The 27,477-nt window shown below is 38.9% G+C and overlaps 1 protein-coding gene across 1 annotated transcript; it reads left to right on the top strand.

Moving 5' to 3' along the window:
* The first annotated feature begins 18 nt into the window (after window positions 1-18).
* LOC104214771 (uncharacterized) lies at window positions 19-27,477 on the top strand. Its single transcript, XM_070162890.1, has 20 exons — window positions 19-1,138; window positions 3,012-3,450; window positions 6,067-6,154; window positions 6,266-6,447; window positions 9,599-9,735; window positions 10,847-10,913; window positions 12,758-12,896; window positions 13,029-13,143; window positions 15,233-15,308; window positions 15,399-15,581; window positions 16,003-16,163; window positions 17,029-17,134; window positions 22,608-22,809; window positions 22,937-23,223; window positions 23,434-23,555; window positions 24,314-24,458; window positions 24,565-24,657; window positions 26,430-26,503; window positions 26,593-26,646; window positions 26,719-27,477. The coding sequence occupies exons 1-20, from the start codon at window positions 159-161 to the stop codon at window positions 27,002-27,004; spliced, it is 3,936 nt and encodes a 1,311-aa protein (XP_070018991.1). The 5' UTR covers window positions 19-158; the 3' UTR covers window positions 27,005-27,477.

A 27,477-nucleotide genomic window follows, 5' to 3' on the forward strand; every position in this document is an offset into this window, starting at 1 on the left:
ATTCATCAAATTCACTTTACAATTTGACTGTTCAACGTGCTACCATGTCCATGGCCATCTTCTTCAGTCCTTACTGAACTTTCTTTCAATTCCCAAATCTCAGCTCTGAGTTCGGACACTGAACTTTGAACCAAACAGATCTCATATGCTAATAGAACATGTCGATACAAATTCAAAGACCACCCAATGAGTCATGGGACTGTATGTTACCGGGCCCACCATCCCGTTCCAATGGCGGATCCGCCGACATTTCTCCCGCCGGCCTCTTCGCTTATTCCTCCGGCAGCTCTGTTTCAGTCGTCGAAACTCATTCCATGCAACTCGTCACCACTATTCCTCTCCCACCCCCTACCACCTCCACTTCCTCCCTTTCTCCTTTCATCACCTCCGTTAAGTGGTCCCCACAGCCTCTCCCGCATCTCATCGACATTCCTCAACATCACCTCCTCCTCGCTGTCGGTGATCGTCAAGGCCGAATTTGTTTACTCGATTTCCGGTCTAAATCACCCACTGTTTTCTTCGATACCGGTTCGGGTTCCGGTTCTAAATTAGGGATTCAGGATCTCTGTTGGGTTCAAACTGGACCGGATTCCTGGATCCTAGCTGCTCTCTGCGGACCGAGTTTGCTTTCTCTTTATAATACTTCTACTGGTCGTTGTTTCTTCAAATACGACGCGTCGCCGGAATATTTCTCGTGTCTCCGTCGTGATCCGTTTGATTCCCGCCATTTTTGTGCCCTAGGGCTTAAAGGATTTTTGCTTTCAGTAACTGCGTTAGGGGATACGGAGAATGATGTCGTGTTAAAGGAGCTTCAGATTCGTACGGACGCTTCTGAATTGCTGAAGCTAGAGAGAGATTCATCTTCATCTGCTACCGGAGGTGGTAATGGAGCTCCGGTGTCGGCTACATTTCCAACATACATGGCGAAATTCGCATTTTCGCCGCACTGGAGGCACTTGATGTTCGTGGTATTTCCGAGGGAGTTGGTGGTGTTTGATCTGCAGTATGAGACGGCATTGTTCTCCGCTGGACTGCCCCGGGGATGTGGGAAGTTTCTTGAGGTGTTGCCCGACTCGAATATTGAGGTTTTGTACTGTGCTCATCTTGATGGAAAGATCAGTACTTGGCGGCGGAAAGAGTAAGTACTTGGTTGAAACTTTAGTACTTGGCATGAGTTCAACATTGTTGTGGCTGATTGCTGTAGATTTACGTGATTTTTTCCCCGAGTAGCTTTACGTGATTGACGTGTGATTTTTAACTTATTTTGGGGGTATTGACTATGCTTGTAGGAGCATTTAACTTCCAACTATGAATTGCCTTCACTCTTCGATTATGATTTAGGATCAGTTATTGCTATGCTAGTGATTGACTAAATAGTCGACTATATTGACTTTTGCATTTGCCCCTGTGCTGAACTACTGTTTCCTGCGACAAATTTAGAAAGTTATAGTTGTAGTTTTTCGATGAGAGGCAAAAATAAGATGTGCAAATACTTCAATTCACAAAGGTTGTGCTATTCACTATTGATTTGCATCCACGGACATTCATTTGCTTTCCCTATTGTTTCATGCGAGATAAAGTAGGATTATTTTTGGTGTTTTAGTTGTATAACCAAAGAGAACAAAAAAAAAATGAATTTATCTTGATTTATGAGCTCCTAACAGAGGGTGGAAGTACTTCATAGAGGAGATAAAATTAGAAAAGATGCATGGATGGTTTAAACATGTTCCACATAGACCTCCAAATGCATCGAGTCCATTACTTTGTACTATGATGATTGGAGATGCTAAAAGAAGGACGAGGTAGAACTAAAATCATGCCAAGGGTAATTGTCCCAAAGATCTGTATTTTCTAATCAATGTTGACTTTGCTAAGAACAAATCATATTATCATAATGCAAATAAAGGCTATATAGGTGATAAAACAACTTCTCATTGTTGTTAAACTTACAGTGAGTTCAGAGTTTGCTAGGTATTAGCTAGAATCATTTTAATCTAGTTAGAGACTTGTAATTCTATGTGTGGAAGTGTGAGATTTGGAGAACTTCTGTGGTGGCAAAATGGATAAAAGAAAACAGTTATCCACCTATATTATCCATTAAAAAATGGGTTGGTTAATGAACTTTTTAAAAGCGGGTCAAATATGGATAAGAACCATATTATCCATCTAGAAAATGGATAACCAATGGATAACTAATGGGTTTAACTTTTACATTTGTAAAGCCTCAATTGGGGTTTCCTCAAGTTTGAGAGACTAGGAATTCTTCCAAAAGTGATCATATTCAAGAAGCCATATATTTTTTTGATAATGGTAACATCATATTCAAGAAGCCATATTAAATATGGGTCGGGTCGGATAATTTATCCGTTTCTGTATTACTTGTTTTTATCCGCCCATATCCGACCCGACCGTTTACCACCCCTACCTCTAACTATAGAGAACACCTAAGTTGCCTTAAGAAAGATTATTTAATATTAAAATAAATTGAGCCCGGATAAAATGGACATGGAATTCATATAGTCGATCTCAACTAGTTCTGAATGGAGGTTTAGTTAACTGATATTAATTGAGTTACAAGCATCATAGAACAGGGAATTCTTAGTCCAACCTTAATATTCTTGGACTAACTTTGCAAGCTGATGAAGTTTAGGTTCAAGAAATTCATAATTGGGTTGATTTGTAGGTATCATGGCATTGCATGTAGTACGGATTGTGGTGTTTCTTAGAGATATCCATGACTTAACTCAGGGGCTATTTGCTTTTGTGGTAGCCAGATAAACTTTGTTTTTAAACTGAATTCACCAACTCCTGCGAGCACTCATATGCAATGCTCTTTTTTATTAGTCTACTGGTTAGTTTTTCCTTACTCTTGGAAAATTTTTCTTTGTACTTGTTTCTTCATGACTGTGACTTGAAACTCTGATATTCCTGTTTTTATCTCCTTGCATAATAATTGCCAAATTCCTGTATTCATGGGAGTTCAAAGGATAATAATCTGCATATTGTCACAGCGGAGAGCAAGTGCACACAATGTGTGCGATGGAAGAGCTGATGCCCTCAATTGGCACATCTGTTCCCTCCCCCTCAATTCTTGCAGCTGTTATCTCCCATTCGGATGCCGCCCTTCAAAATATTGGCAAGCTATATTCAGATGCACATCATTCAGTTGATGTGGATTTTGATAATCCATTTGATTTTTGTGATGAATCTCTTGTTTTATCTAAGACTCGTTTGATCTCCATTTCTGATGATGGGAAAGTATGGAAATGGCTCCTGACTGCGGAAGGATCTCTAGATGTTCAGAAGGACATGACAAATCCAGATATTGTTGTAGACGCCTGTAAAACTGTACCTTCAGAGATTCCCATTGTTCACAATTCTGGGACTAATTCTAGCAGCAGGATCAGTCTGTCAAAATCCCCTACAAGCCAGGATGAAGTGTCCTTCAAGGTTGGTTGAACATGCGTAACTTTGGTCATAAAACGATGTTGAATATCATGTTGGATTGTAATGGCAGAGTACTCACAAAATTATGAACAATAGATTAACGGCATTCACCGGCATAACTTGGGTATAAAATAGATATTGTTGACATGACTAGTTTTAGATCCTCCCTCCCCCAATCCATATACACAAAAATTTATATATTGGTAAACAACAAAAGAAAGAAAACTAGACATAGAAAGAAGAAGCAGATAAAACTAAATAAGGGATTCTGCGGATTATTCAGGCTTCAGAAACGGGTATAAGTTAGAGAAGGTTCCATTCTGTTCTATCTTAATTAAAGAAAGGACAAAGAAAAAAGTTCTTGTGAGTATACAGCATGAAAGTGCCAGCTTAAAAGGCAAAAGCCGTTATTCATGTACAACATTTTCCAGCTTATATTTGAATTGAGGGAGTTTTATAGAGTGGCATTCAGGGGTTACTTGTAATCTCACTTTTGTTGCTGCCAGTGTCCTCTGATACTTGTATTATTATCAATGAAGCACTTGGCCTGCTTGTGCTCGGAAAAGATTTGATTTATCATCAGAGCGTCTTGACGAGATATTGTAAATTTTTCAGTTCTTTGTTTCCTTCATCTATGTTCATGACCACAAGCAACAAAAATGTCTCCATTACCATGATTGAGAGGATGGAGGAGTAACCTGTATTAATGCTTTCTCATCAAAGGCAAGATCTAGAGCCCATTTGGATTAGTGGTAAAAATGTGGCTCTTAAGCACAAAGGACTTTTTAAGTGCTGGAGCTAGTTTTGTAAACAAGCACTCATGTGTTGGAAGTGCTGAAGTTGAAAAAAAGCTATTGGCGTGTTTAGTAAACAAGTGATGGTAAGCATTTTTTCCGTTCAAATGACTAAAATAACCTCAAGTTTGTTAACTCTATAAAGGAGCTGATTACTACAGGGTTTTTAATTCTAAATTGATTCATATATAGAATAATTTATATTTCATTTCACTTCAATTTGAACTTGATATATAAGATAATTTTATAAATATAAGTTACCTTTAACTTTTAAATGTGAAAAAATAATGTTTCATTGCTAGGCACGTTCGACAATGTAAAGCCCTTAAGTTTCCTTTACAAATCTAAGTTGCTCGGACTTTTCATTTTCGGTGCCGCACCCGTGTTGATACGACATGGGTGTGGGTGTGGATTCGTACCGGATCTGGTTAATCGATTTTTGGATGCTTTGACCAAAATCGATGGAGAAATTAGGGACAAATACAATGATTATTGAAATAAAAACAAAAGCTAGGGTCTTCATCTATATTTTCTCCTTCTCGGAATACCTTGTAAGTTTCCCAACATAATGTCTCATAATTTAGACATATTTTTATAACTTTATTGTTAGATTTGAATTATTTTTAGCTGAATCCCTGCACCCGTATCCGCACTTGGATCCGTAGCCCGGAATCTTAAAATGTAGATCATGAAGGATCCGCCTCTAGAGCACACCCATATTGGACATCAGCACGAGTTCGAGCAACTTAGGTACAAAATCCTTCACAAGATAATCCGAGAATCTCCCTTGCTTCTGTATTTTGAATCGACACGTGGATGGTGATCAGCAAATAATGCTTTTACCAATTTAGCTCCCGCAGTTTTGCTGGTTGCAGTCTTTTACAGAACAAAGTGTTGGACGTCGTGCTCTCAATAACTTCATGCTCCTCTGGCCAGAAGTATTTTATGTAAAATTCCTGCAAAAGGAATCCAACCGCTGTAATGGAGAGAAGGAAGACATTAATGGGGATGAAAGGAAGAGGAGGAGCCAGCAATGGAAGCAATGGAGAAGTAACGATGATATAGGAACTGAAAAGAAGGATGCATTAGGGCTTTGTTTGAGGCTATTGTTGAAATTATAGCTTAAAGGCCAAAAAGCCGTAAGTTGGGATTGGCCAGCTTATAGCTTTTGGCTTTTTTAAGGACTTGTTAACTTATTTTAAGTACTTTTCAGCATTGCCAAAACACTTAAAAAAGCTAAAAAGAGCTTAAAAGCTGGTTTGACCAGCTTAAAAGCCAATCCAAACTCCCTCTTAATTTGAGCCAATGGAGTGGAGCAAATAAATAGTAGGCAGAATGTCGCTAAAGGTGGTATTTTAACGTCCCCCAATCTTTTTCTCTCATGTAAAGGTGCATGCAACATACAAATAATAATTATATTGGACTTATTGATTGCGTGCAACGGTTAAACTGAAGCAACCTATTTATAGGTATACACAACAGTAATGTACAATTCAAGACTTGATATCCCAGTAACTTGAGTTGTGTGAGCTTTTGGTTGGGCTTCCTTGTCAACCAAAAGAGTTGGTTCTATTCCTTGTTCTTTTACAGTTGAGTGATAGGTTTTACAAGGTATACTTTTTTATTTTATACCTGCACAACAGTGGAGAAAATATTCATTCTGGTCATTCTTGCTGGGATGGAGGGTCTCCTTTCATCGGCTGACAGGAAATAAAATGAAGCATGTTCATGGGCTGTTAGATAAATGATTGATAAACTAGTTTCTTCTTTTGTCGTAGAATTTAAGCTTTTCTCCCTATCGCTGAAGGTCAGTTTATGATTGCAGATTAGTCTAGTGGGACAGCTTCATCTTCTTTCTTCAGCGGTGACTATGCTAGCCGTACCTTCCCCTTCTTTGACTGCTACTTTGGGACGTAAGTATATTTGTGGACTGCTACTTTTGTTTGTATTAATATAACATTTATCAAGATTTTGGACGAGGTAGTGCTGCTGCTTTTGCCACTAAATAGCTTACAATTATGAAGGTGGAGGAAACTCTCCAGCTGTGGCTGTTCCACTGGTTGCTGTGGGAACTCAAAGTGGTACGATAGATGTGATTGATGTCTCTGCCAACGCTGTCACAGTTAGCTTTGCAGTCCATAACAGTGTCGTCAGGGGATTAAGGTGGCTTGGCAATTCCCGGCTGGTTTCTTTCTCGTACTCACAGGTGTGAGGTGACAAACATGTACAACGGAAAATTCACTATTTCCAAGGATAAAACTTTATGTTTGCATCTTCTACACTTCCTGTTGAGTGCTTCCTTAGCATTTCTATCTCTGAGGAACATTCGATTGCATTTTTTATTTCCGTTTGCATATACTGTCATCACAACTAATCATCTATATATCTATATAATCCTGGTCTATGTAGAGGTATCATGACACGTTTCCTAGGACAGGATTCTTGTTTATCTATTTTCTCAGATTTTCCCCTTTTCCCCTTTCTCCCATTTAATAGAGAAGTGACACGGCACCTCTCTTAGGTCAGCTTTCTTATAGATCTATTCTCCCAAATTGTTGCCTTTCTCTATCTTTCAATTATATTTCTCCTATGTAATCCCCTTTTTCTCCTATTTGAGGTCCTTACACAAAGTTTTAATTACAAAATAAATTTCCACATGAATGTGTACCGGTATGAAAAGTTATAGGAGTAATTTCAAATTTAAGGATTTTATAGAAAATTTTCGACATAAGTAAATATTTAGTGTGTTGTTTGAGAGATAATGGGGGAAGAAAAGTATAAAATAACTTAAAAAGTAGGGAGGAGATAACATTTTTTAGCAGAAGAAGGGTGAAAAATGGGTTGGGAAGATGAAGAAAATAAAGAAAGAAAGAGAAAAAGGAAAAAAAAAGCCAAAAGCAAGAAAAATAAATTTAAAGAAAAAGATGGAGAAGATGGCAACCCTGTCAATTACAGGTTAAGTTATGTGTTTTGTGCTTCTTTTTTATTTTATTATATTTTATCTTTATATACGGTTAAGTTATGTGTTGAAATAGGAGAAAAATATGGAAAGTAAACTTATAACTCATCTTGAAAAATCGAAGAATTAATTGAATGAGAAATAAACATATAACTAAATATCCATAGAATAAAGACTGATTTATGTAATTAAAAGAAACAACATCTTTTTTTTTTCTTTTGCAAAACAAAAGGAAACATCGATAGTAAATACAACTTAGTATGAACATGTTTGAATTTGACGACTAAAGATCTTAGAAGTAACTCTTTTTTACGGAGATATTTGAATACATTAAAGTATACAATTGAGAAGGGAATGAACGGTAAAAATTATATGTCTATACTTAGTTCAAAAGTGCTACGAGGAAAATATATAGGTTAATTTTATATTCTGAAAATCAAATGCTGAGTGCTAACCTAAGAGCTCTTTTTTGATGATTGAGAAATCCACGAGCGCACGGTTCGAAACTCGGTAGATAAAGGGACCACTTCTCTACCCCTCTTACTTAAATACCAATCTTTTGTTTGTGGTAAAGTTCAAACCCGTGAGGTGCGCCTGACACACATACTCTTACCACTAGAACAAAACCTTGAGGCTGACCTAAAAGTCTTTTTTGCCTTTAAATTGTTTGGATTTTGTTGTATCAAAATGTGAGGAATGCTTTTTTAAATTTGTCAAATTGTTCTGCGCTCAGGCCGTTCCTATTTGCACTGGCGATGGATGCATGACGTATGTTATTTGCTGATGATATAGTTCTGATTGATGAGACGCGAGACAGTGTTGACAAGAGATTGGAGGTTTGGAGACAGACCCTTGAGTATAAAGGTTTCAAGTTGAGTAGAACTAAAATAGAGTACTTGGAGTGCAAGTTCAGCAATGTGACAAGGGAAGCGGATATGGACGTGAGGCTTGATTCACGAGTCATCCCCATGAGAGGAAGTTTCATGTATCTTGGGTTAGTTATCCAGGGGAATGGGGAGATCGACGAAGATGTCACATGTCTTATAGGGGGCAGGGTGGATGAAATGGAGGTTAACATCTAGCGTCTTATGTGATAAGAAGGTGCCACCAGAACTTAAAGTTAAGTTCTATGGAGCGGTGGTTAGACCAGCCATGTTGTATGGGTTAGAGTGTTGGCCACAAGGATGTTGAGATGGATGTGCGGGTGCACAAGGTTGGATAAGATTAGAAATGAAGATATTCGGGCGAAGGTGCGTAGCTCCCTTGGAAGACAAGATGCGGGAAGTGAGCCTTAGATGGTTCAGTCACGTGCAGGGGAGAAGCCTAGATGTCCCGGTTAGGAGGTGCGAGCGGTTGGCCTTGGCGGACATGAGAAGAGGTAGAGGGCGGTCTAAGAATTATTGGGGCAAGGTGATTAGGCAGGACATGACGCGACTCCAGCATTGAGGACATGGCCCTTGATAGGAAGGTGTGGAGGTTGAGCATTAGAGTTGTAGGTACTTAGGTAGTTGAGTGTTTGTCCACTCCGTACTGGGTGTACGGCTAGTATGTTAGTGCTTTGTTTTCGTATGCTAGTGGTACGTGTTGTGTTCATACTATTTTTGCGCTCCGGTTTCCTAGTACCTTGCCATTGTTATTGATCATTCTGATTCTTGGATTGCTTTTTCCAATTTATTTTTCTGATCCTTATATCGATGGTACTATCTTTTTGGCCTCTGTTGCTGATACTGTTCTATTGTCTCTTTTCATCTTCTTGTGTCGAGGGTCTACCGGAAACAACCTCTCTAACCTACAGGATAGGGGTAAGGTCTGACACTACCCTCCCCAGACCCCACTTGTGAGATCATACTGGGTGGTTGTTATTATATCCAAGGCAATTGTTACACACACAAATATTTGCAATACGTATTTGGTTGAGAGTAAGGTTGATATCGACATCCACCTACCCAAATTGCTAAAATTTTGTAGTGTATTATTTTATGGGCTAATTTTGTTTAATTCTTATTTGTAGTTCAATTGTTGTGAAAACATTTTCTTTTTTAATGCAAGAGCTGTTTCAACACTTTTGCCTTTGGCTTTTTGTTGTTGTGATGTTGTGCTGTTGTGGCTACTTCTTTTTATTTTCACTTACAATTATGTTTTGACTCGACTTTTTGGTTTAATATTTGAAATTTTATGCTTTGCAAATTACCTTCGCGTTGAATTTATAAACTTGTATGTTTAGATTATCTTTAAAAATTAAAGATATTTTTTTAATTTTTGGAAAACCCTTTTTCGTTTTTGGTTATGTTAAGATTTCAGTATCTTTTGCAACCCCGTGAAGCACAGGGAGATTCATTAGTTTATATATTTTAAAAAAAAGAACGTCCTCTCATGGATTCTTCAATTTGGACTTCAGGGTACAGAAAAAGCAGGTGGCTACATCAATAGGCTTGTTGTGACATGTCTTCGAAGTGGACTCAATCGACCATTTCGAGTTCTACAGAAGCCAGAGCGAGCACCTATTAGAGCTTTAAGGGCCTCATCTTCTGGCAGGTGCATTTGTCATCCTGTAAATGTTGTGTGCATGAAAAGATGAATTGCTTTTGTTTCCCGGATGCAGTAATATTAGCTAGATGTTTTCTCTTTATGACCAGGAGTGGTTAGGCTTTGCTGAAGGATTATACCGTTTCATTTATAAGAGGCCTGCACGCGCTAGGGAATGGGAAATCTTGAAATTTTAGTTGGTCAAGCTCCAGAGTGTTTTCATGATTTTTGAGATTAGATTTTTATGGTTGCTATTGTGAACATTTTATTTGACATTAGAAAAGACAATTGAACATTCTATTGACATTAGAAAAGACAATTGAACATTCTATTGACATTAGAAAAGACAATGTGGCACCCATTTTATGTGTCATGGGATCTCAGTATATCATGGATGCATCTGCCACCTCATTAATGTAAGGACATTAGTGTTATTAACTTATGAAGCATGGATTTTTTTTTTCTTAATTATAAAATAAAAAACAATTTCTGGAAAAGAAATGTAGAGAGACTAATAAGTGAGTCTCTTTCTCCTTCCCACAAAGTTTTTTTTTCCTCCACTGCTGATGCACTTCAAATTGTTTTAATGCATAATTCACTCTTTTCTTTGTCTTTATTTGTTTCTTTTACTCAAATAACAGCTTTCTGCCCATACATCACTTCCTTTGCATTGTTTTCTGATTGGTAACTCCTTTGCATTGTTTGTAAAGAAAAAAATTGGAGTCGGGAGTTGGGGAGGTTGTTTTCCAGGATTGCCCCATGACTGACCCTCTTCTTCCATTCCTAAACCCATCTGGAGCATTGAAGACATGAGTAATCTTTTTTAAGCACAGCATAACTGCTTGGGACAGGGAATTTTGAGGAAACTCTTGTCTGATGCTAGTTAGATTATATAGCGAATGGGTACTGAATTCCTCTTTGCTCTCAACATACCTGTGATATGAGTGATTGCTTCTAGTTAATGATTTACTTTGTTCCAAAATACTTTGAGTGACTCACCATGTGTATTCTCTTTGTTCCACATCTTGCTGTATGTCATTATCATATCTCTCATTGAGCTGATAAAAGTCTTTGATGTTCCCTAATCTTTTAAGGGTAAAAATGGTTTTCTATTATGTAGGTACCTTTTGATTTTGTTTCGTGATGCACCAGTAGAAGTTTGGGCTATGACTAAGACACCAATCATGGTAAATATGTTTTTTCCCTTGTTCTCTCCATGATTGATGTCGAGTAAAGTATGTTTCGAGGTTGATGCAATTACTTTTTGGATCTTGAGATAGCATTTTTTGAATTGATGAAGGTATTATGGATCCCTTTAAAAAAATGAAAGTATTGTGGTTTGTAAGTTGACCTAGTTAATGAGATTGAGGTGTAGCTTTTGATTTGACTGTGGATTCTAAGTGCTCTGAAGGTGCTCACAGTGAAATGTAGTTACTTCCCCACCTTTTCTTTTGATGACGGTGGTGTTTGGATTAGCATGAGCGCACCTCAACTATTCCTCCAGGTACTTTCTACCTCCCAGCAGCACAGGTATCGGGTAACTCTACCACCAAGGCTTAGAAAGATGAGAAGAGATCACCTAGTAATTTTTTTTGTCTCAGTCTCTGTTGGGATTTGGACCCTTGATCTCCAAGGTTTGCTCTATCTTCATTTACTGCTAGGCCATAACTTTACATGCTAGTTACTTCCCCGGAAAAAGATAAATGAGTTTGCTTTCCATCCTTTTCTCTGTGAGAAAATCTTGCATGGCTAAACTTTACTTGAAACTAAAAGAACGTTTTTCTAGATTAAGAAATGATTTGATTATCTGAGACTCCAGTAATAAAGGACCTTTCAGGATTGCTTGGTTGATTTTAGGATGTAGGACTTCGTGGGTGATTGTATCTTCTCCAGACCAATTTTACCAGAATGATCAACCATCTAGTTGTTGTTTACAGCAAAGATAAACAACAACGACGCCTCAATCCGAAGCAAGTTGTGATTGGCAATATGAATTCACACTGATCATGTCACTCTGGCCTATTTAGACCAGTAGCAATCCGATATCTGAAGATTTAGGTTCTCTAGCGCTAGAAGCTCTCTACATTTTCTACTATTGTACAAATCTCTAGCCAGCTAAAAGACTCCTAGTGAACTAAACATTAATCACAACTAATTGATGTTGCCTCTATGGATTTTTTCTTCCATTGTGCTCTATTATTATTATGCACTAAGTTTGCATGGATTCCAAGAGATTGTAGGTCCAAGATAACTTCCTTCCATGAAAGTAGAATTTATCAGGTTACATCGATTAACTGCCGAGAACCCCTAGGGAGAGGACGAACAGCAGTGTACATGCACTGGAATTAACTGTAACAGCCAAAATCAGTTGTTACTGCATTCCAATAAATTTGTGACAAAGAAAAGCTTTAGGAAGCTAATCTCCAGATAGGCTATGAAAAGATCAGATTCTGCCACTTCTGCTCCAGACATTCTTTTCACTTAGGCAGTTAGGCTTTTGAAAAGATACTCCCTTGGAAAAAACGCACGCTTATATTAGATTTTGAAACGTGGATTTGAACGCTTGGCTGTTCAGGATTTGAGCTTACAGAAAGAAGTGAGGATTCATATCGTAGACCCCAACTTTGTTTGTGATTGAGGCTTAGTTGTTGTTGTTTTTACCATGCGATTCAGTTTCAGTTCCTTATCAATCATGTGCTGCTTCTTTATCTGAACGGACTAAGTTACTTGCAAAAACTTATTATACAAGTTGATTTGGCTCTGAACTGGATTGTCAACTACCTTATGAAGATGATACCTTTGATCATATGCTCGTAGCTAAGCTAGTGTCACCACTACTTCTGAAAAGGCTGAGTATTATTCCCGCTTGCCTGATGTTTCCTTGTTTATTGTTAGAGAGTTATTTCACAGGTATAATTGAAGCATAATTAGAAATATTACATCTTTTTATCTGCCTGGTCGGTCTTACTTTGCCATTGCATTCTTTATTCTTTACTTTCCAGCGTTTATTGTATTATATTTTTCAATGCAGCTTAGATCACTAGCTCTCCCGTTCACTGTGCTAGAATGGACTCTTCCAACAGTACCACGGCCATTGCCTAAAGATCGTCCTGCTGTACCATCAACAGAGACATCCTCCCCGACAAAAGCAGCAGCAGCAGCAGATGCTAGTGAGCTCAGTTTACTTGATTTTTCACGCATTACTTAAATTTGTATTTCTTTATCTGACTTAAAAAATGATTTCTTTTACGATCTGTTGTTTTCCTGTGAATGCTAATACTCAGAGTAAATTTTGACTGCAGAAGGAGCTGGGACAGATGGATCTCAAGATGAATTTTCAGAAAGTTTCTCTTTTGCACTAGTCAATGGTGCACTTGGTGTTTTCGAGGTTCATGGTCGAAGGATCCGTGACTTCAGGTATTTTCTTCTAATGTTTATAAAACAACGATCGTCAATTAGTTAATATTTGGTGGGCTAACTCTCTAAGTCGATTTTCATCCTATGGTCTTGTAGAATTAGTTACAAATATTTCCGTTCTGATTTCATTTTACTGAGGACTATTACATCCAATCAAATTTTGTGGGGTGGTAGGGAGTGTATTTAAAAGCACGGTCTAAAGAAATGGAAGAACAATTGGCTTTTGATAGTTATAGCCATGGCAGAAAATGAATATTTAGATATAACTCTGATTCAAAATTATGACAACAACAACAACAACCCAGTATAATCCCACTTAGTGGGGTCTGGGGAGGGTAGTGTGTACGCAGACCTTACCCCTATTCTGGGGTAGAGAGGTTGTTTCCAAATAGACCCCCGGCATCCTTCCCTCCAAGAACTTCCCACCTTGCTCTTGGGGAGACTCGAACTCACAACTCTTGGTGGGAAGTGGAGGTTGCTTACCATCAGAGCAACCCCTCTTGTCAAAATTATGAATCAGTCTTAATTTGGCCAAAGAGCGGACCTTTAGATTAACTTCCTTTGGCCCTTCTATGTTCTGTCTGTGTATTTATTTTTCTTTCAAGTCGGGCAGAAGCTCATTAAATCTTTTTCTTGTTTCTACTTTTAAACCTATTGCAAAGGTTTTTGCCGATCAACTATAGTCGTATACAGAGACTTTGTAATCTGCTTAACCAGTGACGCAGTTGCTGAATGGACAGTTCTGAACGTGACCTATATGCTGTGACAGGCTGATTATATAACAGGAATTTAATGTGTATCCCTGTGGCCTATTAGCAACCAATGCAATTGATTACACAATTATGGTGTACCTATGGTCTTTCTTGAATTCTGAGCTCCGGGTTGAATCTTTATTATGACTTGGTAACAAAGAATAGTACCTCATTACGTTTGTTCAATTGTAATGCAAATCTCTGATCTTCTTTTATGAGGTATCTGTTGCAGTGAGTGCAAGATATTTGATTATCAGTGGTCTCTATTTTATGCATGAAAATTTATAATAAGAAAAGGAAAATGCTGGAGTTGTAGGAAAAGTAAGTCCTCAGGTGAAAGGGGGTTAGAAGATAGCAGATTACATTGGAGACCGCTGTCAAATCACATTGTAAATCTCTCCAAGAAGTTGCCTTAGTTCCCACTGTAGAAGGATTCTCCTCATTGTTAATTAGGATAATTTTTTTAAATTATTGTTTGACTAGAAAAACAAATGGGTGAAGTGAGGCAGCAAAAGAAAGTTGTAAAAATAGGAGTAATACTCAATAGCACAGCCAACGCCAAAACTGATTGTTCAGGTCTATTTTGATGTATGATGTCCATTAAATTTAGTATTTCCCATGAATGATCTTGGTTAAATTAAGTATGAGGAACTGAAGAAAATTAAAATACTTCTAGTGAAAAAGTACTATGTTAATTTTATATGGTTCCATTTGCATATCGCGGCAGCCCAGTGCACAAAGCATCGATTTGCATATCGTGATTGTTATAAATTTATTGCCAGATCTCTACACTAACCTGGCTGGTAGATTTGTTCTATTTCATTTTCTATTTTTGGCATAAATAGTTTTATTTTTGACTTGCTCATTTAATATTCTTTAATTTCTAAAGAATAGAAGGCTCTTTTTCTTCTGGCATCACCCCTTAGGCTCCCTCATCTGGTAAAAGTGACCCTAGTTGACCTCCTAGTAAATTCAGAGGAAAGTGCTTGAAATACATTACTATCATTTATTATATTTTGTAGAAACTTTTTCTTAAGTAGTAGAAATGTACCCCAGAAGAAAAAAAATGACTAAATGTTTGAAAGATATAGCATGAAGATTGAAATAGTATAAAATATTATCGATTTTTGGTAGGTTCAATGATAAGTAAAGATGTCAAGCTCCTGGGACAATCTAAAAGAGAAGTGTAGGTCAATTTTTTTTTGGGGTGGGGGTTGGAGGGGTGGGGGGTGGGGGTGAGAGAGAGAGAGAATCGGATTGCTTTACCTCTTTCAGTGTCTTGGTTTTGCTATCAGCTGTACGATTGTACCTCACAAAATGTTATCATCATTTTCCAGACCAAAGTGGCCTTCATCTTCATTTGTTTCATCTGAGGGATTGGTGACGGCAATGGCCTATCGGCTGCCTCATGTGGTATGCCATGTGTTCTTTTTACATTAAATGTCACTTGCTGTCTGGTTGCTTATTTGTAGCAAGGTTGGCAGTTATGCATCCGTTCTGCAGGTTATGGGAGACAGGTCAGGAAACATACGTTGGTGGGATGTTACTACTGGACAGTCGTCTTCATTTAATACTCATAGGGAAGGGATCCGCAGAATCAAGTTCTCACCAGTTGTTCCTGGAGATCGTAGCCGTGGGCGTATTGCCGTTTTGTTTTATGATAACACATTCTCGGTGTTTGATTTGGTAAGTGAGAAATTCCCCTTGTTGATTTCTTTGAATGTGCCTCAATATTTTGTGCGCTTCTGTCCTCCTTTTATATGGAAGTTGAGACATTTGAATTTGTATAGGTTTCCCCATCTTAGAAATGCAGATAATGAGATGCATAATGATAGCTGAGTTGCTATCCTTTTGTTTTGCTGATTAAGAGTATAACCAGTAGTATCAGAAATCCCATTGCTGCTTCATTTCATGGGGTGATTCCTTATCTGTAGTTGTATCTTATTTAGATCCATAAAACCTGAATGACTGAACTTTCCATTACCCCTCTCAAGTTCTTTGCATGGGTTTCGACAAAAGTCTCAAGGATTGTCTGTTCAAAGGTTATCTAAAAGTATGGCACACGGTTCTAATTGCTTCTAAGCTATATCGCTTTTCTCATTTGCAGGACTCGCCCGATCCATTAGCCAATTCACTTTTACAACCTCAATTTCCTGGAACTCTTGTGTTGGAACTCGATTGGTTGCCTTTGCGATCAGATAAGAATGATCCACTGGTGTTATGTATTGCTGGAGCTGATAGCAGCTTTCGCCTTGTTGAAGTCAATATGTATGTTTAAACAAGCTTACTATTCTGTTTCATTATCTGTTTTATCTGTTCTCCCGGGTTAAAAATAACATTTTTCAGTTAAAATTGAAATGTACCAACCTGCTGCAGAAGGAAGCCGGTTGCCCATTCTAGATTCTGGAATAATTGCAGTGTTGGTTAATCAAACTTCTTGTCCTCCTAGATGCATAGTCACAGTCTCACAGATAAAGTAAATGCTCGCCTGGAGCCTTCATAAAAATAGTAATTGCTTGTCTGGAATTTCCAGAAGAATCCCTTATCTCGGTTTCTGCCTCTTTTTCCCAAAGTTCGCAGTCGTGCTTAGGAGTTAGGACGAGTTGATCATGATTTGATTGGTTATTTTACTCTGTGTTGCTGTTTCAATTTGTTTTATACTGGTCCTTTTCAAGAAGCTTCCTTAATTTTAATTATTTGGTTCTCTCATAGTGTCACATTTGGTTCTTTGAGGGAAATTAGTTTTAGTTTCTTTGAATTGCAGTCATTACCCGGTACATTTTAGAGAATCCTGTTACTGTAATAAACTTCCAGAAACTGGTAGAGTACCCCGCGTTAGTCTTGAAAACCAAGGAATGCTAGTCCGTATAACACACAGGGAGAACTACTTAAGTGAATCCTGTGGTTGTCTGATATTGTGCAATTTCTACTCTTGGAGGCAGAACATTGATGTTTGCAGTATGAATTTAAATACTAACTTGATGCAATTTCTTTTGCATTCTCCAATTACCCAAAATAATATCTCATTTTTGTTATATTTCAAACTTTTGTCTATTCTAGATAGATTTATTTTACAGAGTTCCTGGTTCCTGAACTTACGTATCTTTGTAAAACTGTTTCTTGGCTTATGCAGAAGTGACAATAAAATGGTCCATGGTCCCCAAGCTCGACCACTCAAAGAAAGATTTCGACCAATGCCTTTATGTTCTCCCATATTACTACCCACGCCACATGCCCTGGTAACTTTGCTTTCACTTTTTCCCACAAAGCATGCTAAACTAACATAGTTAGGATTGCTTTATTGAGAATTTTTTTAGATTTGTTAAGTGTCCAGCATTGGTTGGGGGAAGTTGTTGCCTCCTTATATGGTCTTGGAGAATCCTCACCTCATGAGCTAGCTTGTGAGATTGAGTTAGGCCGAACGTCCATTTCTTTTTAATCATTGTATCACAGTCAGACTGATCTCCACTGTTGTGTTGTCCAATGTTGGCCCCTACGTTACGCTATTCACGCCTTGAAAGTCCAGTCTTGGCGTGCCCAGATTTTTGGTTCCCCATGGTGGTTGAGGTAATGAGCGGGTTTCTACTTATATGATCTGAAAGTGTTGGTTTATGTTTAGTCAACAATGGCATGCCAATTGGAAGAGTTGGTGGAAAGAGTTGGTGTGGATGTTAGGAGGAAGCTTCCTCCTTTGATGTCACCCATGACATCAAGAGGAGGTAGTTTGATGTCACCAATGACATCAAGAGGAGGTTTTTACCTCTATAAATAGATGCACTCCTTCATTTGTAGAAACCATCCCAAAAATAATACAATACATTGTAGTGAGTAGAGAGTTAAGAGAGAAATTCTCTTAAGTGTAATTGGGAACTCTCCCCTTCCTTTGTTAATATTAAAAAGGCAACTGTTCTCTGGTGGACGTAGGATTATTTTGATCCGAACCACGTTAAATCTTGTGTTCTTTCTTTTACGTTTCCGCTAACAATTGGTATCAGAGCAACATGATTCTTTAACGATCCAAGGAGGAATAACAAGCAAAGATGAGTTCCATGAAGTTTGAAATTGATAGATTCAGTGGACGCAACAACTTCAATATCTGGAAGATCCAGATGATGGCGTTACTGCAGAGGGAATGTTCAATCCATGCTATTGACGGAAAGTATCCTAAGGATATATCAGCTCCCGACAAGGAGAAGATTGAAGGGGATGCATTGAGTGCAATCCAACTATCCCTTGCACCTAACGTGCTTTGTGAAGTGAGTACGGGTACCGAAGAGACGGCCAAACAGTTATGGGAAAAGCTAGAAGGGCTATACCAAGACCGATCAGTGACAACAAGGATGTTGTTACAACGGCGTCTTCACACATTTAAGATGGGGTCAGGTACTTCGTTACAAGATCATTTAGATGCGTTCAATAAACTTGTCATGGACTTACAGATTGCAGGAATTAAAAAGGAGGAGGAGACGCTTGCATGTGCTTTGCTATTTTCATTGACTTCAGGATATCGTGATATTGAGAATTCAATGATGTATAGCAAGGAGCCTATCAAGCTTGAGCAAGTGCGGCAGGCACTTAACTCTAGTGATGTGCGGAGGCACATTGAAGGAGATAGAGATGACCAGGCAAGTGGCCTCTTTGTAAGAGGCCGGACTAGCCAACAGGGAAAGACCAAATCAAAGCACAGATCAAAGTCTCGTGTGAACAAGAAGAATACAGAGTGTTGGGGTTGTGGCAAGAAGGGGCACTTTGAACGAGATTGCCCAATGTCAAAGTCCAAGGAAAAGGCGAGTGCATCTACAGTTGAACAGGTACATAATTTTGATAATGATTATGTACTAACAACATCGTGTAATAATAATAGTAGTTATGAAAACAAATGGGTGTTAGACTCTGCTTGTACTCTGCATATGACGTTCCGAAAAGACTGGTTTAGCAGCTACGAGAAAAGTGGAGGAACCGTAGTAATGGGCAATAATGCAACTTGTGCAATAGTTGGCATTGGCTCAGTTCGGGTTCGCTGCCATGATGGAATCGTGAGGACTATTACACAAGTCCGTCATGTTCCTGATCTGAAGAAGAATTTGATCTCCTTGGGTACTCTGGATGAACAAGGCTACAGGTACATGAGCGAAGCAGGAACTATGAAGGTGACTAAAGGTTCTTTAGTCATGCTGAAAGGCAAGCTGGAGAACGGCCTTTACACATTGGCCGGAAGCACCATTGTTGGCTCTGCAAATGCATCTACAGTGCAGTTATCTAATGATGACAAGGCAAGACTATGGCACATGAGACTGGGTCATATGAGCGCACGTGGACTGGAGATGTTGAGCAATCGTAAACTTTTGGAAGGTGAGAAGATCAGCACGCTTGACTTCTGTGAGCACTGCGTTCTAGGGAAGCAGAAGAAGGTCAGCTTCAGCACTGGCAAACACAAGACAAGAGGAGTGCTAGACTACATCCATTCAGATTTATGGGGTCCTTCTAAACTTCCATCGAAGGGCGGAAAGAGGTATCTTCTCATTTTTATTGATGATTTCTCACGAAAGGTTTGGGTGTATTTTTTGAAGGCAAAAAGTGATGCTTTTGAAGCATTTAAAGAGTGGAAGATTTTGGTTGAAAATCAAATGGAGCGGAAAATCAAGTATCTTCGCACAGACAATGGCTTGGAGTTTTGCAATGAAGAGTTTAATGAATTCTGCAAGGTTCATGGGATCTCAAGACATAGGACTGTCAGGCATACCCCACAGCAGAATGGAGTTGCCGAGAGAATGAACAGAACTCTTCTTGAAAAGGCTCGTTGTATGCTCCTACAAGCCAAAATGTCCAAAGTATTTTGGGCTGAAGCAGTTCACACTGCTGCTCATATTGTCAATCGATCTCCAGCATCGACAATTGACTTTAAGACTCCGAATGAGGTATGGTCAGGTGAACCCTCTAACTATTCATACTTACGAGTATTTGGGTGTCCAGCTTATTATCACGTTAATGAAGGAAAGCTTGAACCAAGGGCTAAGAAGGCCATATTCGTAGGGTATGTGGATGGAGTAAAAGGGTACAAACTTTGGTGTTTGTCTTTACTCAAATTTATAGTTAGTAGAGATGTCACCTTTGATGAATCCTCTATACTTGATCCCCGTAAAGTTTCCGTGGAGTTTTCAGGAAACAAGAACGACGAGCAGGTGGAGCTTCCGGTGGAGCTTGCCAAGGAAAAGGATCAAGAGACTCAGGTTAAAGATGAGTCAGAAGATGTAGACCTTGAAGAACTTGCTGTCAATGAACCATACACAATTGCAAAGGGGAGGGAGAAGAGGCAGACACGAGAACCGGAACGCCTTATAGATCAAGCAAACTTGATTGCATATGCGTTCGTAGCTGCACAAGAAGAGATTAAGGATCTGGAGCCCTCCTCGTATATTGAAGCAACTTCTTGCAAGGATGCTGTACAATGGCGGTTAGCCATGACTGAAGAGATGGAGTCTCTTCGCAAGAATCAGACATGGGTCTTAGTGAAAAGACAAAAGGGGAAGAGGACAGTTGGATGCAAGTGGGTCTACCGAAAGAAAGAGGGAATTCCTGAAGTGGAAGATGCTAGGTTCAAGGCGAGATTGGTTGCAAAAGGATTCAGTCAGAAGGAGGGAATTGACTACAATGAGATTTTCTCTCCAGTCGTGAAGCATAGCTCAATTCGCGTGCTACTAGCATTGGTTGCCCAATTTGACTTGGAGCTTCAACAGCTTGATGTCAAAACTGCTTTCTTACACGGTGATCTAGAAGAGACAATCTATATGGATCAGCCTGAAGGTTTCCTAGCTGAGGGAAAAGAAGATCACGTATGCCAACTAAAGAAGTCTTTGTATGGTTTGAAGCAATCCCCTAGACAGTGGTACAAGAGGTTTGATGCATTCATGACTACACATGAATTCTCAAGGAGTGCATTTGATAGCTGTGTGTATCACAAGAAGATGTCTGGTAACTCAATGATTTATTTACTGTTGTATGTTGATGATATGCTTATTGCTGCTAACAACATTACAGAGATAAATGCTTTGAAGAAACTGTTGAGTAAGGAATTTGACATGAAGGATTTAGGAGCTGCAAAGAAAATCCTTGGTATGGAGATTTCAAGAGAAGACGGTGTTGTACATCTTTCTCAGAAGAGGTATATTGAAAGGGTTCTCAAGAGATTCAATATGCATACGTGCAAGCCTGTAAGTACACCATTAGCTCCTCATTTTAAACTTTCAGAGTTACAAATGCCTCAGTCCGAGGATGAGGTGGAGCATATGTCAAAGATTCCTTATGCCAGTGCAGTTGGTAGCATTATGTATGCTATGGTATGCACACGTCCAGATATTGCTCAATCTGTAAGTGTGGTAAGTAGATACATGTCCAGCCCAGGAAAGAGGCATTGGGAAGCTGTCAAGTGGATATTGAGATATCTCAAAGGAGCTTCTGGTGTTGGTCTGACCTTTCGAAAAAGTGGTGGAGGTATTTCAATTCTCGGTTATGTAGATTCTGACTATGCAGGAGATCTTGACAGAAGAAGGTCCACAACTGGATACATCTTTACCCTCGTTGGCAGTGCCGTTAGTTGGAAGTCGACTCTGCAGTCGATTGCCGCTTTGTCTACGACAGAAGCAGAATACATGGCAGCAGCGGAGGCGGTGAAGGAAGCTATCTGGTTGAAAGGTTTAGTAGCGGAATTGAGTTTGGTTCAGCTGGAATCAACTCTTAGATGTGATAGTCAGAGTGCTATTCATCTAATGAAAAATCAGAGATTTCATGAGCGCACTAAACACATTGATGTCAGATTTCATTTTATTCGAGATGTTGTTGAAGAGGGAACTATCAAGGTCGTGAAGGTTATCACATACGATAATGCTGCAGACATGTTGACCAAGGTAGTTCCACTCACTAAGTTTGCACACTGCAAGGACTTGGCGGGGGTGTGCATCAACTTATGCAACTCCGAAGGGAACAGTTGTTAGGTGGAGGTGGTATGTTCAACAATGGTTTGATTCTTCTTGTTTCTTACAATGGGGTTGCCCAGTAAGCTTAGAAGTTTTGGCCAGAGTTGTTCACACGCACGCTCGAAACGCAAACCAAGGTGGAGATTGAAGGTGTTGGTTTATGTTTAGTCAACAATGGCATGCCAATTGGAAGAGTTGGTGGAAAGAGTTGGTGTGGATGCTAGGAGGAAGCTTCCTCCTTTGATGTCACCCATGACATCAAGAGGAGGTAGTTTGATGTCACCAATGACATCAAGAGGAGGTCTTTACCTCTATAAATAGATGCACTCCTTCATTTGTAGAAACCATCCCAAAAATAATACAATACATTGTAGTGAGTAGAGAGTTAAGAGAGAAATTCTCTTAAGTGTAATTGGGAACTCTCCCCTTCCTTTGTTAATATTAAAAAGGCAACTGTTCTCTGGTGGACGTAGGATTATTTTGATCCGAACCACGTTAAATCTTGTGTTCTTTCTTTTACGTTTCCGCTAACATGATCTTTGGGAATCCTCACCTGAAAAGCTGGCTTTTAGGATTGAGTTAGACTTGAAGTCCATTTGACTTGTCAAAATCAACTATTTGGGTTAAGGTTGTTAAATTAGTACAATTTTAGGTCTTTTTTGTTGGCATGCAACAAATCCTGTGGCTTTATTTTCGGTAAACAAATATTTCATATTTAAGTGGATTTCTTCTACTGCAGGCATTACGTACCATCTTACAGTTAGGTGTGAAGCCATCATGGTTTAATACATGGAGTACAACCTCAGATGACACGAACTACCAAGTTCCTGGAACTCCAACAGCTGGAGATCTTCGTAATCACATGATTGAATCACCCCGTATTGGTGACTCTGTAGTGCCTGAGATGCTTCTCAAAGTACTGGAACCTTATCGTAGAGAAGGTGTAATTTTTGTGTAATCCATATTATGTTGTAGAATATATTGTCGACCAGCATTTACACCCAACATTGCATAAAAGACAATACACTTGGTGAAGTATTTGACATGTTTCAATGTCTGTTACTCAAGGGTGCATACTTAATGATGAGACGGTTAGACTGTATGCTGGTCTAGTGGATAAAGGTTCTGCAGTAAGGTTTGCCTTCGCTGCTGCTATATTTGGTGAACCCATGGAAGCTCTTTTCTGGCTGCAATTACCGCGAGCTCTAAACTACTGGATGAATAGATTGACTAACAAGTCTCCAACAAGAGCCCCTCAATCAGCTTCAACTTCAGAACTTGATGAAGCATCTATGTTAAATAGGATATCATCAAAGGGAAAGTCAGGGCCTGGAACGGGAAAAAATAATGCTTTGGTTAGTTTTAATGCTGAATATTCATAAAACAGATAATCTGCAAGTTTGACTGTTTAACTATGTGTCTGCACTCAAATTTCGAAGGAATGGTTTTCATCTTTTAAGTTTGGTGCCTTTAGTGGCTTGTCAAAAAAGAAAGGAACTTAGGTGCCTTTAGTTCTACTCCCAGTCCCAGGATATTGTATTGATCGAATGGCTTCTCTCTGGCAGGGCAACGGTCAACTTCAGCTGATGGCCTTTGAACAACAAGAGTTGTGGGAGCGTGCTAATGAGCAGATTCCTTGGCATGAAAAGCTGGAAGGAGAAGAGGCAATTCAAAACCGTGTTCACGAGTGAGTGTCCTCTATATAACTGGTCTATTTTGTATCTTTATGCCAGCAAGGCAAGATTGTTGGTCTATGAGGTTGACAGGGTTGAACTAGTTCAGTTTCAACTTATATATCGTCCAATCTGTAAGTTGAGGAATAGATGATTTAAATGCCGGGTGTGTGTGTGTGAAGAAGATGGCATACATCAAGTGTTTTCTTTAAGGCTTAATACATATTTGACCCCTCCCGCCTCTCTCCCCTGCAATATTCATTCAGCCATGGTGGTGGGAAGATGGGTGTAATTGTAATTTTATTTTTTTTAAATTTAATGACACGTGTCACGACGTCATTGGTGTGTGACATACACTTGTTTGGAGAAAGTGGTCAAACACCAAAGTGGTGTGTATTAGACGCGGTTGGTGAAAGGTTTAGTGTGGGAAAATTTTGAAGGATGGGTGTGTCAAAGGGATTTCGGCACAAGTGGGGGTGGGGGGCAAATATGTATTTATCGTTTCTTAAACACGAAACAATTTCACGAATCTATTATTGCAAATATTCCAGGAAATCTCACCAGTCCTTGAAACTAGTGAAGCAATAAAACCAATATCATTTGTTGCTCTCTTTAGGAACAACAGAACATTTAAAGGAGTCAAGAATGAAGATTTTCATCTATGGCAATTAACTTCTGGTCTTTCCAAGGAATTTATTAGGTGACTGTCATTTGAACTTGACCTGTTGAATAAACAACAGTTTGGTTTGACGGTTTTGTTTCTGATTACCAGATTAGTATCGATTGGGAACCTAGAGGCTGCAGTTAGTTTACTGCTCTCCACACCTCCAGAGAGCTCTTATTTCTATGCAAATGCATTGCGTGCCGTTGCCCTTTCTTCAGCTGTATCAACGTCTTTACTTGAGCTAGCCGTGAAGGTGCTTCTTCCTTTCAATATTTCATTTTACGTTTTTCAGATAAATTCCTTCTTTTTCTTTAACATTGCCATCCTTGTTAAATTACCTTGTTGTGATGCTTGTGTAGGTTGTTGCTGCCAATATGGTGAGAACAGACCGGTCCTTGTCTGGAACACATCTCCTTTGTGCTGTTGGCAGGTATCAAGAAGCTTGTTCTCAGGTAGTGATCGCTATATATACTCCTTTGTTAGTGATATTGATGTTTCCTTGAACATTAATTGACTGATGCTGAAGTTATATGCCTTAAGTTTGTTGAACTACAATGAGCTAGATGTATGACTTGTTGCAGATTGAGCTTGAGTGCATGATTAGATCTTATATCATCTTGTCCTATTTATTTGTCTTTCCTACTTGGTGGAACTATTCACTATTTTTGTAAGGTTCTACGTTGCTTCAGGCTGATTTCTGCATGTTGAAAATTGCGACTAGCTTGGTATATGATACACACACACACACACACACACACACACACATATATATGGTATTTTTTCCATCTCATAGACTGGAGCAATGTGCTTATCCGACAATGAAAAATTTCCCAAATCCCGTGATGGAATTGCGAGCAAAAAATTTGCTGCTAAGAAGGATGCTGTTAGTGATGGTGATAAGGAGGATAAAGATAGACGAGTTATGTAAGAACCAATGCTAGTTACAAGTTCAATGACATTCAATCGAACATTATCTGAAGTAAGCTGAACCAACGACCTTGAATGAGATTCTGCACATAGGAGATTTCATCGATGTGGAATTTTAGTTCTTTTTTTTTTTGGCGAGCGTCGTTGGATTAATTTGCTCCTGCGTGAGGATATTTGGCGAGGGGACAGTGTTGAGGTCTTTGCAGTCTTCTGTCAATTATGGGAAGATGCTGGTTATGAAGTTTTGGGTTGAACATGACAGGGATGATGGATAGAACAGAAAACTCATTGAAAGACTCCACAAGACAATTTCTTATCGAGTTACTACTGCGGATTGGAAGGGAAGCAGGATCATTTTTTGATAAGAATGAAACTGCAGTTCTCTATTTTATTTCTCCTATCTGACTGGGCATTGTGATGAAATTGGAGGCATTTAGATGATTAGAAACTATAGCATGCCTGGAAATTACTGGTTATAATCTCTTCGTGAAGGTTCAATGTCTTCAAGAGATCCTAGTTATTGTCAGATCATATCTAGAGATAACGTCCCTTTACGAATTTATAGGTGCTGGGAAGAAGCAAGTTTAGAATTCAACAATCCATTCCAAAATCTAGAATTACCCTTGGGAAACATTAAAGTGCATTAGACTCAATCCATTTAGGGACAAAAGTTACCCATTTGATTTATTTAAAGGTCAAATGCACTTAGGCTAATAATACAAAGAACAAAATTAGAATAAAGCAATAACTCATGGACCAAAACTGTTTCATCCTTATGGTAAACGTTTTCTTCAAGAAAAGTGTTTTTCACCAAAATGGGGAAATGACTTCCCTTGCTTTTGGGAAAACGTCACTTGCTTCAACCAACTCGTGAACCGTATTGCTAAAATTTTCATTTGAAAAACATTATTATCAACCCTTAATACTTAAAGATATCACCAAAACACTAGCATCAAAACTATCTAACACTTTTAAATTTAACATGTGCCAATTCGCACTTATACCCTACTAAACACCAGAAAATGTTTTTCCAAGGTAAAATATTTCCACATAAACATTTTCCCTCAAAAATACTTTTGTTTGTACTAAATGCACCCATAGCTGGGTTGTGTTTTCATCTTTGTAGTCTTCCAAGAGGGGCATCCTCTGTAGTTGCTACGATTTTGTCTTCCTCTCGCTAATTTATTGTCTGAGAATTATGCCTTACATTAGCATGCAGAGTTTGCAACTCCAAGTGATAGGCCACATTCATATTTCTCTATGTTTTGGCTAATTTCACGTTCTATCTGTTTGGCAGTTACAAGATGCTGGATGCTGGACTGATGCTGCAACATTAGCAGCAACACATCTAAAAGGAACTGATTATGCAAGGTTAATGCCCATCTTTGATCAAAGAGAACGTGGATATGATTAGTAGTATACTTGTCAAATATGGAGAACTTAAAATTTTTGTCCTGCAGGGTTTTGCTAAGGTGGGCTCAGCATGTTCTTCATTCTGAACACAACATTTGGAGGTATCATCATCTCTTCATCTGATATTTTCCAGAAAATCGATGGTTTTCTGATTTAGAAATTACTCAATGCAGGGCACTTATCTTGTATGTTGCTGCTGGTGCATTGCCAGAGGCATTGGCTGCTCTTCGTGGGGCACAACAACCAGATACAGCAGCCATGTTTATACTTGCTTGCCGGGAAATCCATAGTGAATATCTATCAAGCTTGGATGATGAATTGAGATCTTCAGATAAGTTGGTTAACTTGCTGGGACTGAACCCAGAAAGTGAAGATGTCACTGCAGTCGGTGAATACTATGGGCAATACCAGAGAAAGCTAGTCCATCTTTGTATGGACTCCCAACCTTTCTCTGACTGAGAAAAACTTGGCTGGCAGACCTTTTGCAGTGCGTCTTAAGATCTCTGGCTCAACAATCCGAGTCACTGAGACAAGCTTCCTTTCCCCCTAACCATACATTTGAGTCTAAACCTCGAGACATTTATGCGCCAAGAGCTTTACCGGAACTACAGTTTGGTATCAGTTTGAAAATATTTGGCCTGTCACACTTATCCAATAGAGAAAGTAATCTGCAGTTCTTTGTGGGTCAACCCTGACTGAATTGGTGACGACGCTTTTAACCTGGTGGGAGATGTTTTTTGACATGTATACTACCACTCAATTTCATACCACTGTGATGAACAATTGTTCTGTTTAGAAGTTTGTGTCTTAATGCACGTCCTTTGAAAGCTAGCCAGATTACAAGATCAATTCTTTTGTATTAAATGGAACTGCTGTAAATTGATTGATTGATTGACTATAATTATATAATAGGCATTGAATCATTGAGTTCA

The sequence above is a fragment of the Nicotiana sylvestris genome, chromosome 11 (assembly GCF_000393655.2).
Source record: "Nicotiana sylvestris chromosome 11, ASM39365v2, whole genome shotgun sequence".
In the NCBI taxonomy this organism is placed as follows: Eukaryota; Viridiplantae; Streptophyta; class Magnoliopsida; order Solanales; family Solanaceae; genus Nicotiana; species Nicotiana sylvestris.

Coding starts and splice junctions, on each gene's coding strand:
- LOC104214771 (XM_070162890.1), top strand. CDS start 159: ATGTCGATACAAATTCAAAGACCACCCAATGAGTCATGGGACTGTATG. Junction 17,135..22,607: donor TACCCACGCCACATGCCCTG/GTAACTTTGCTT, acceptor CTTCTACTGCAG/GCATTACGTACCATCTTACA. Junction 24,658..26,429: donor ATCAAGAAGCTTGTTCTCAG/GTAGTGATCGCT, acceptor TCTGTTTGGCAG/TTACAAGATGCTGGATGCTG.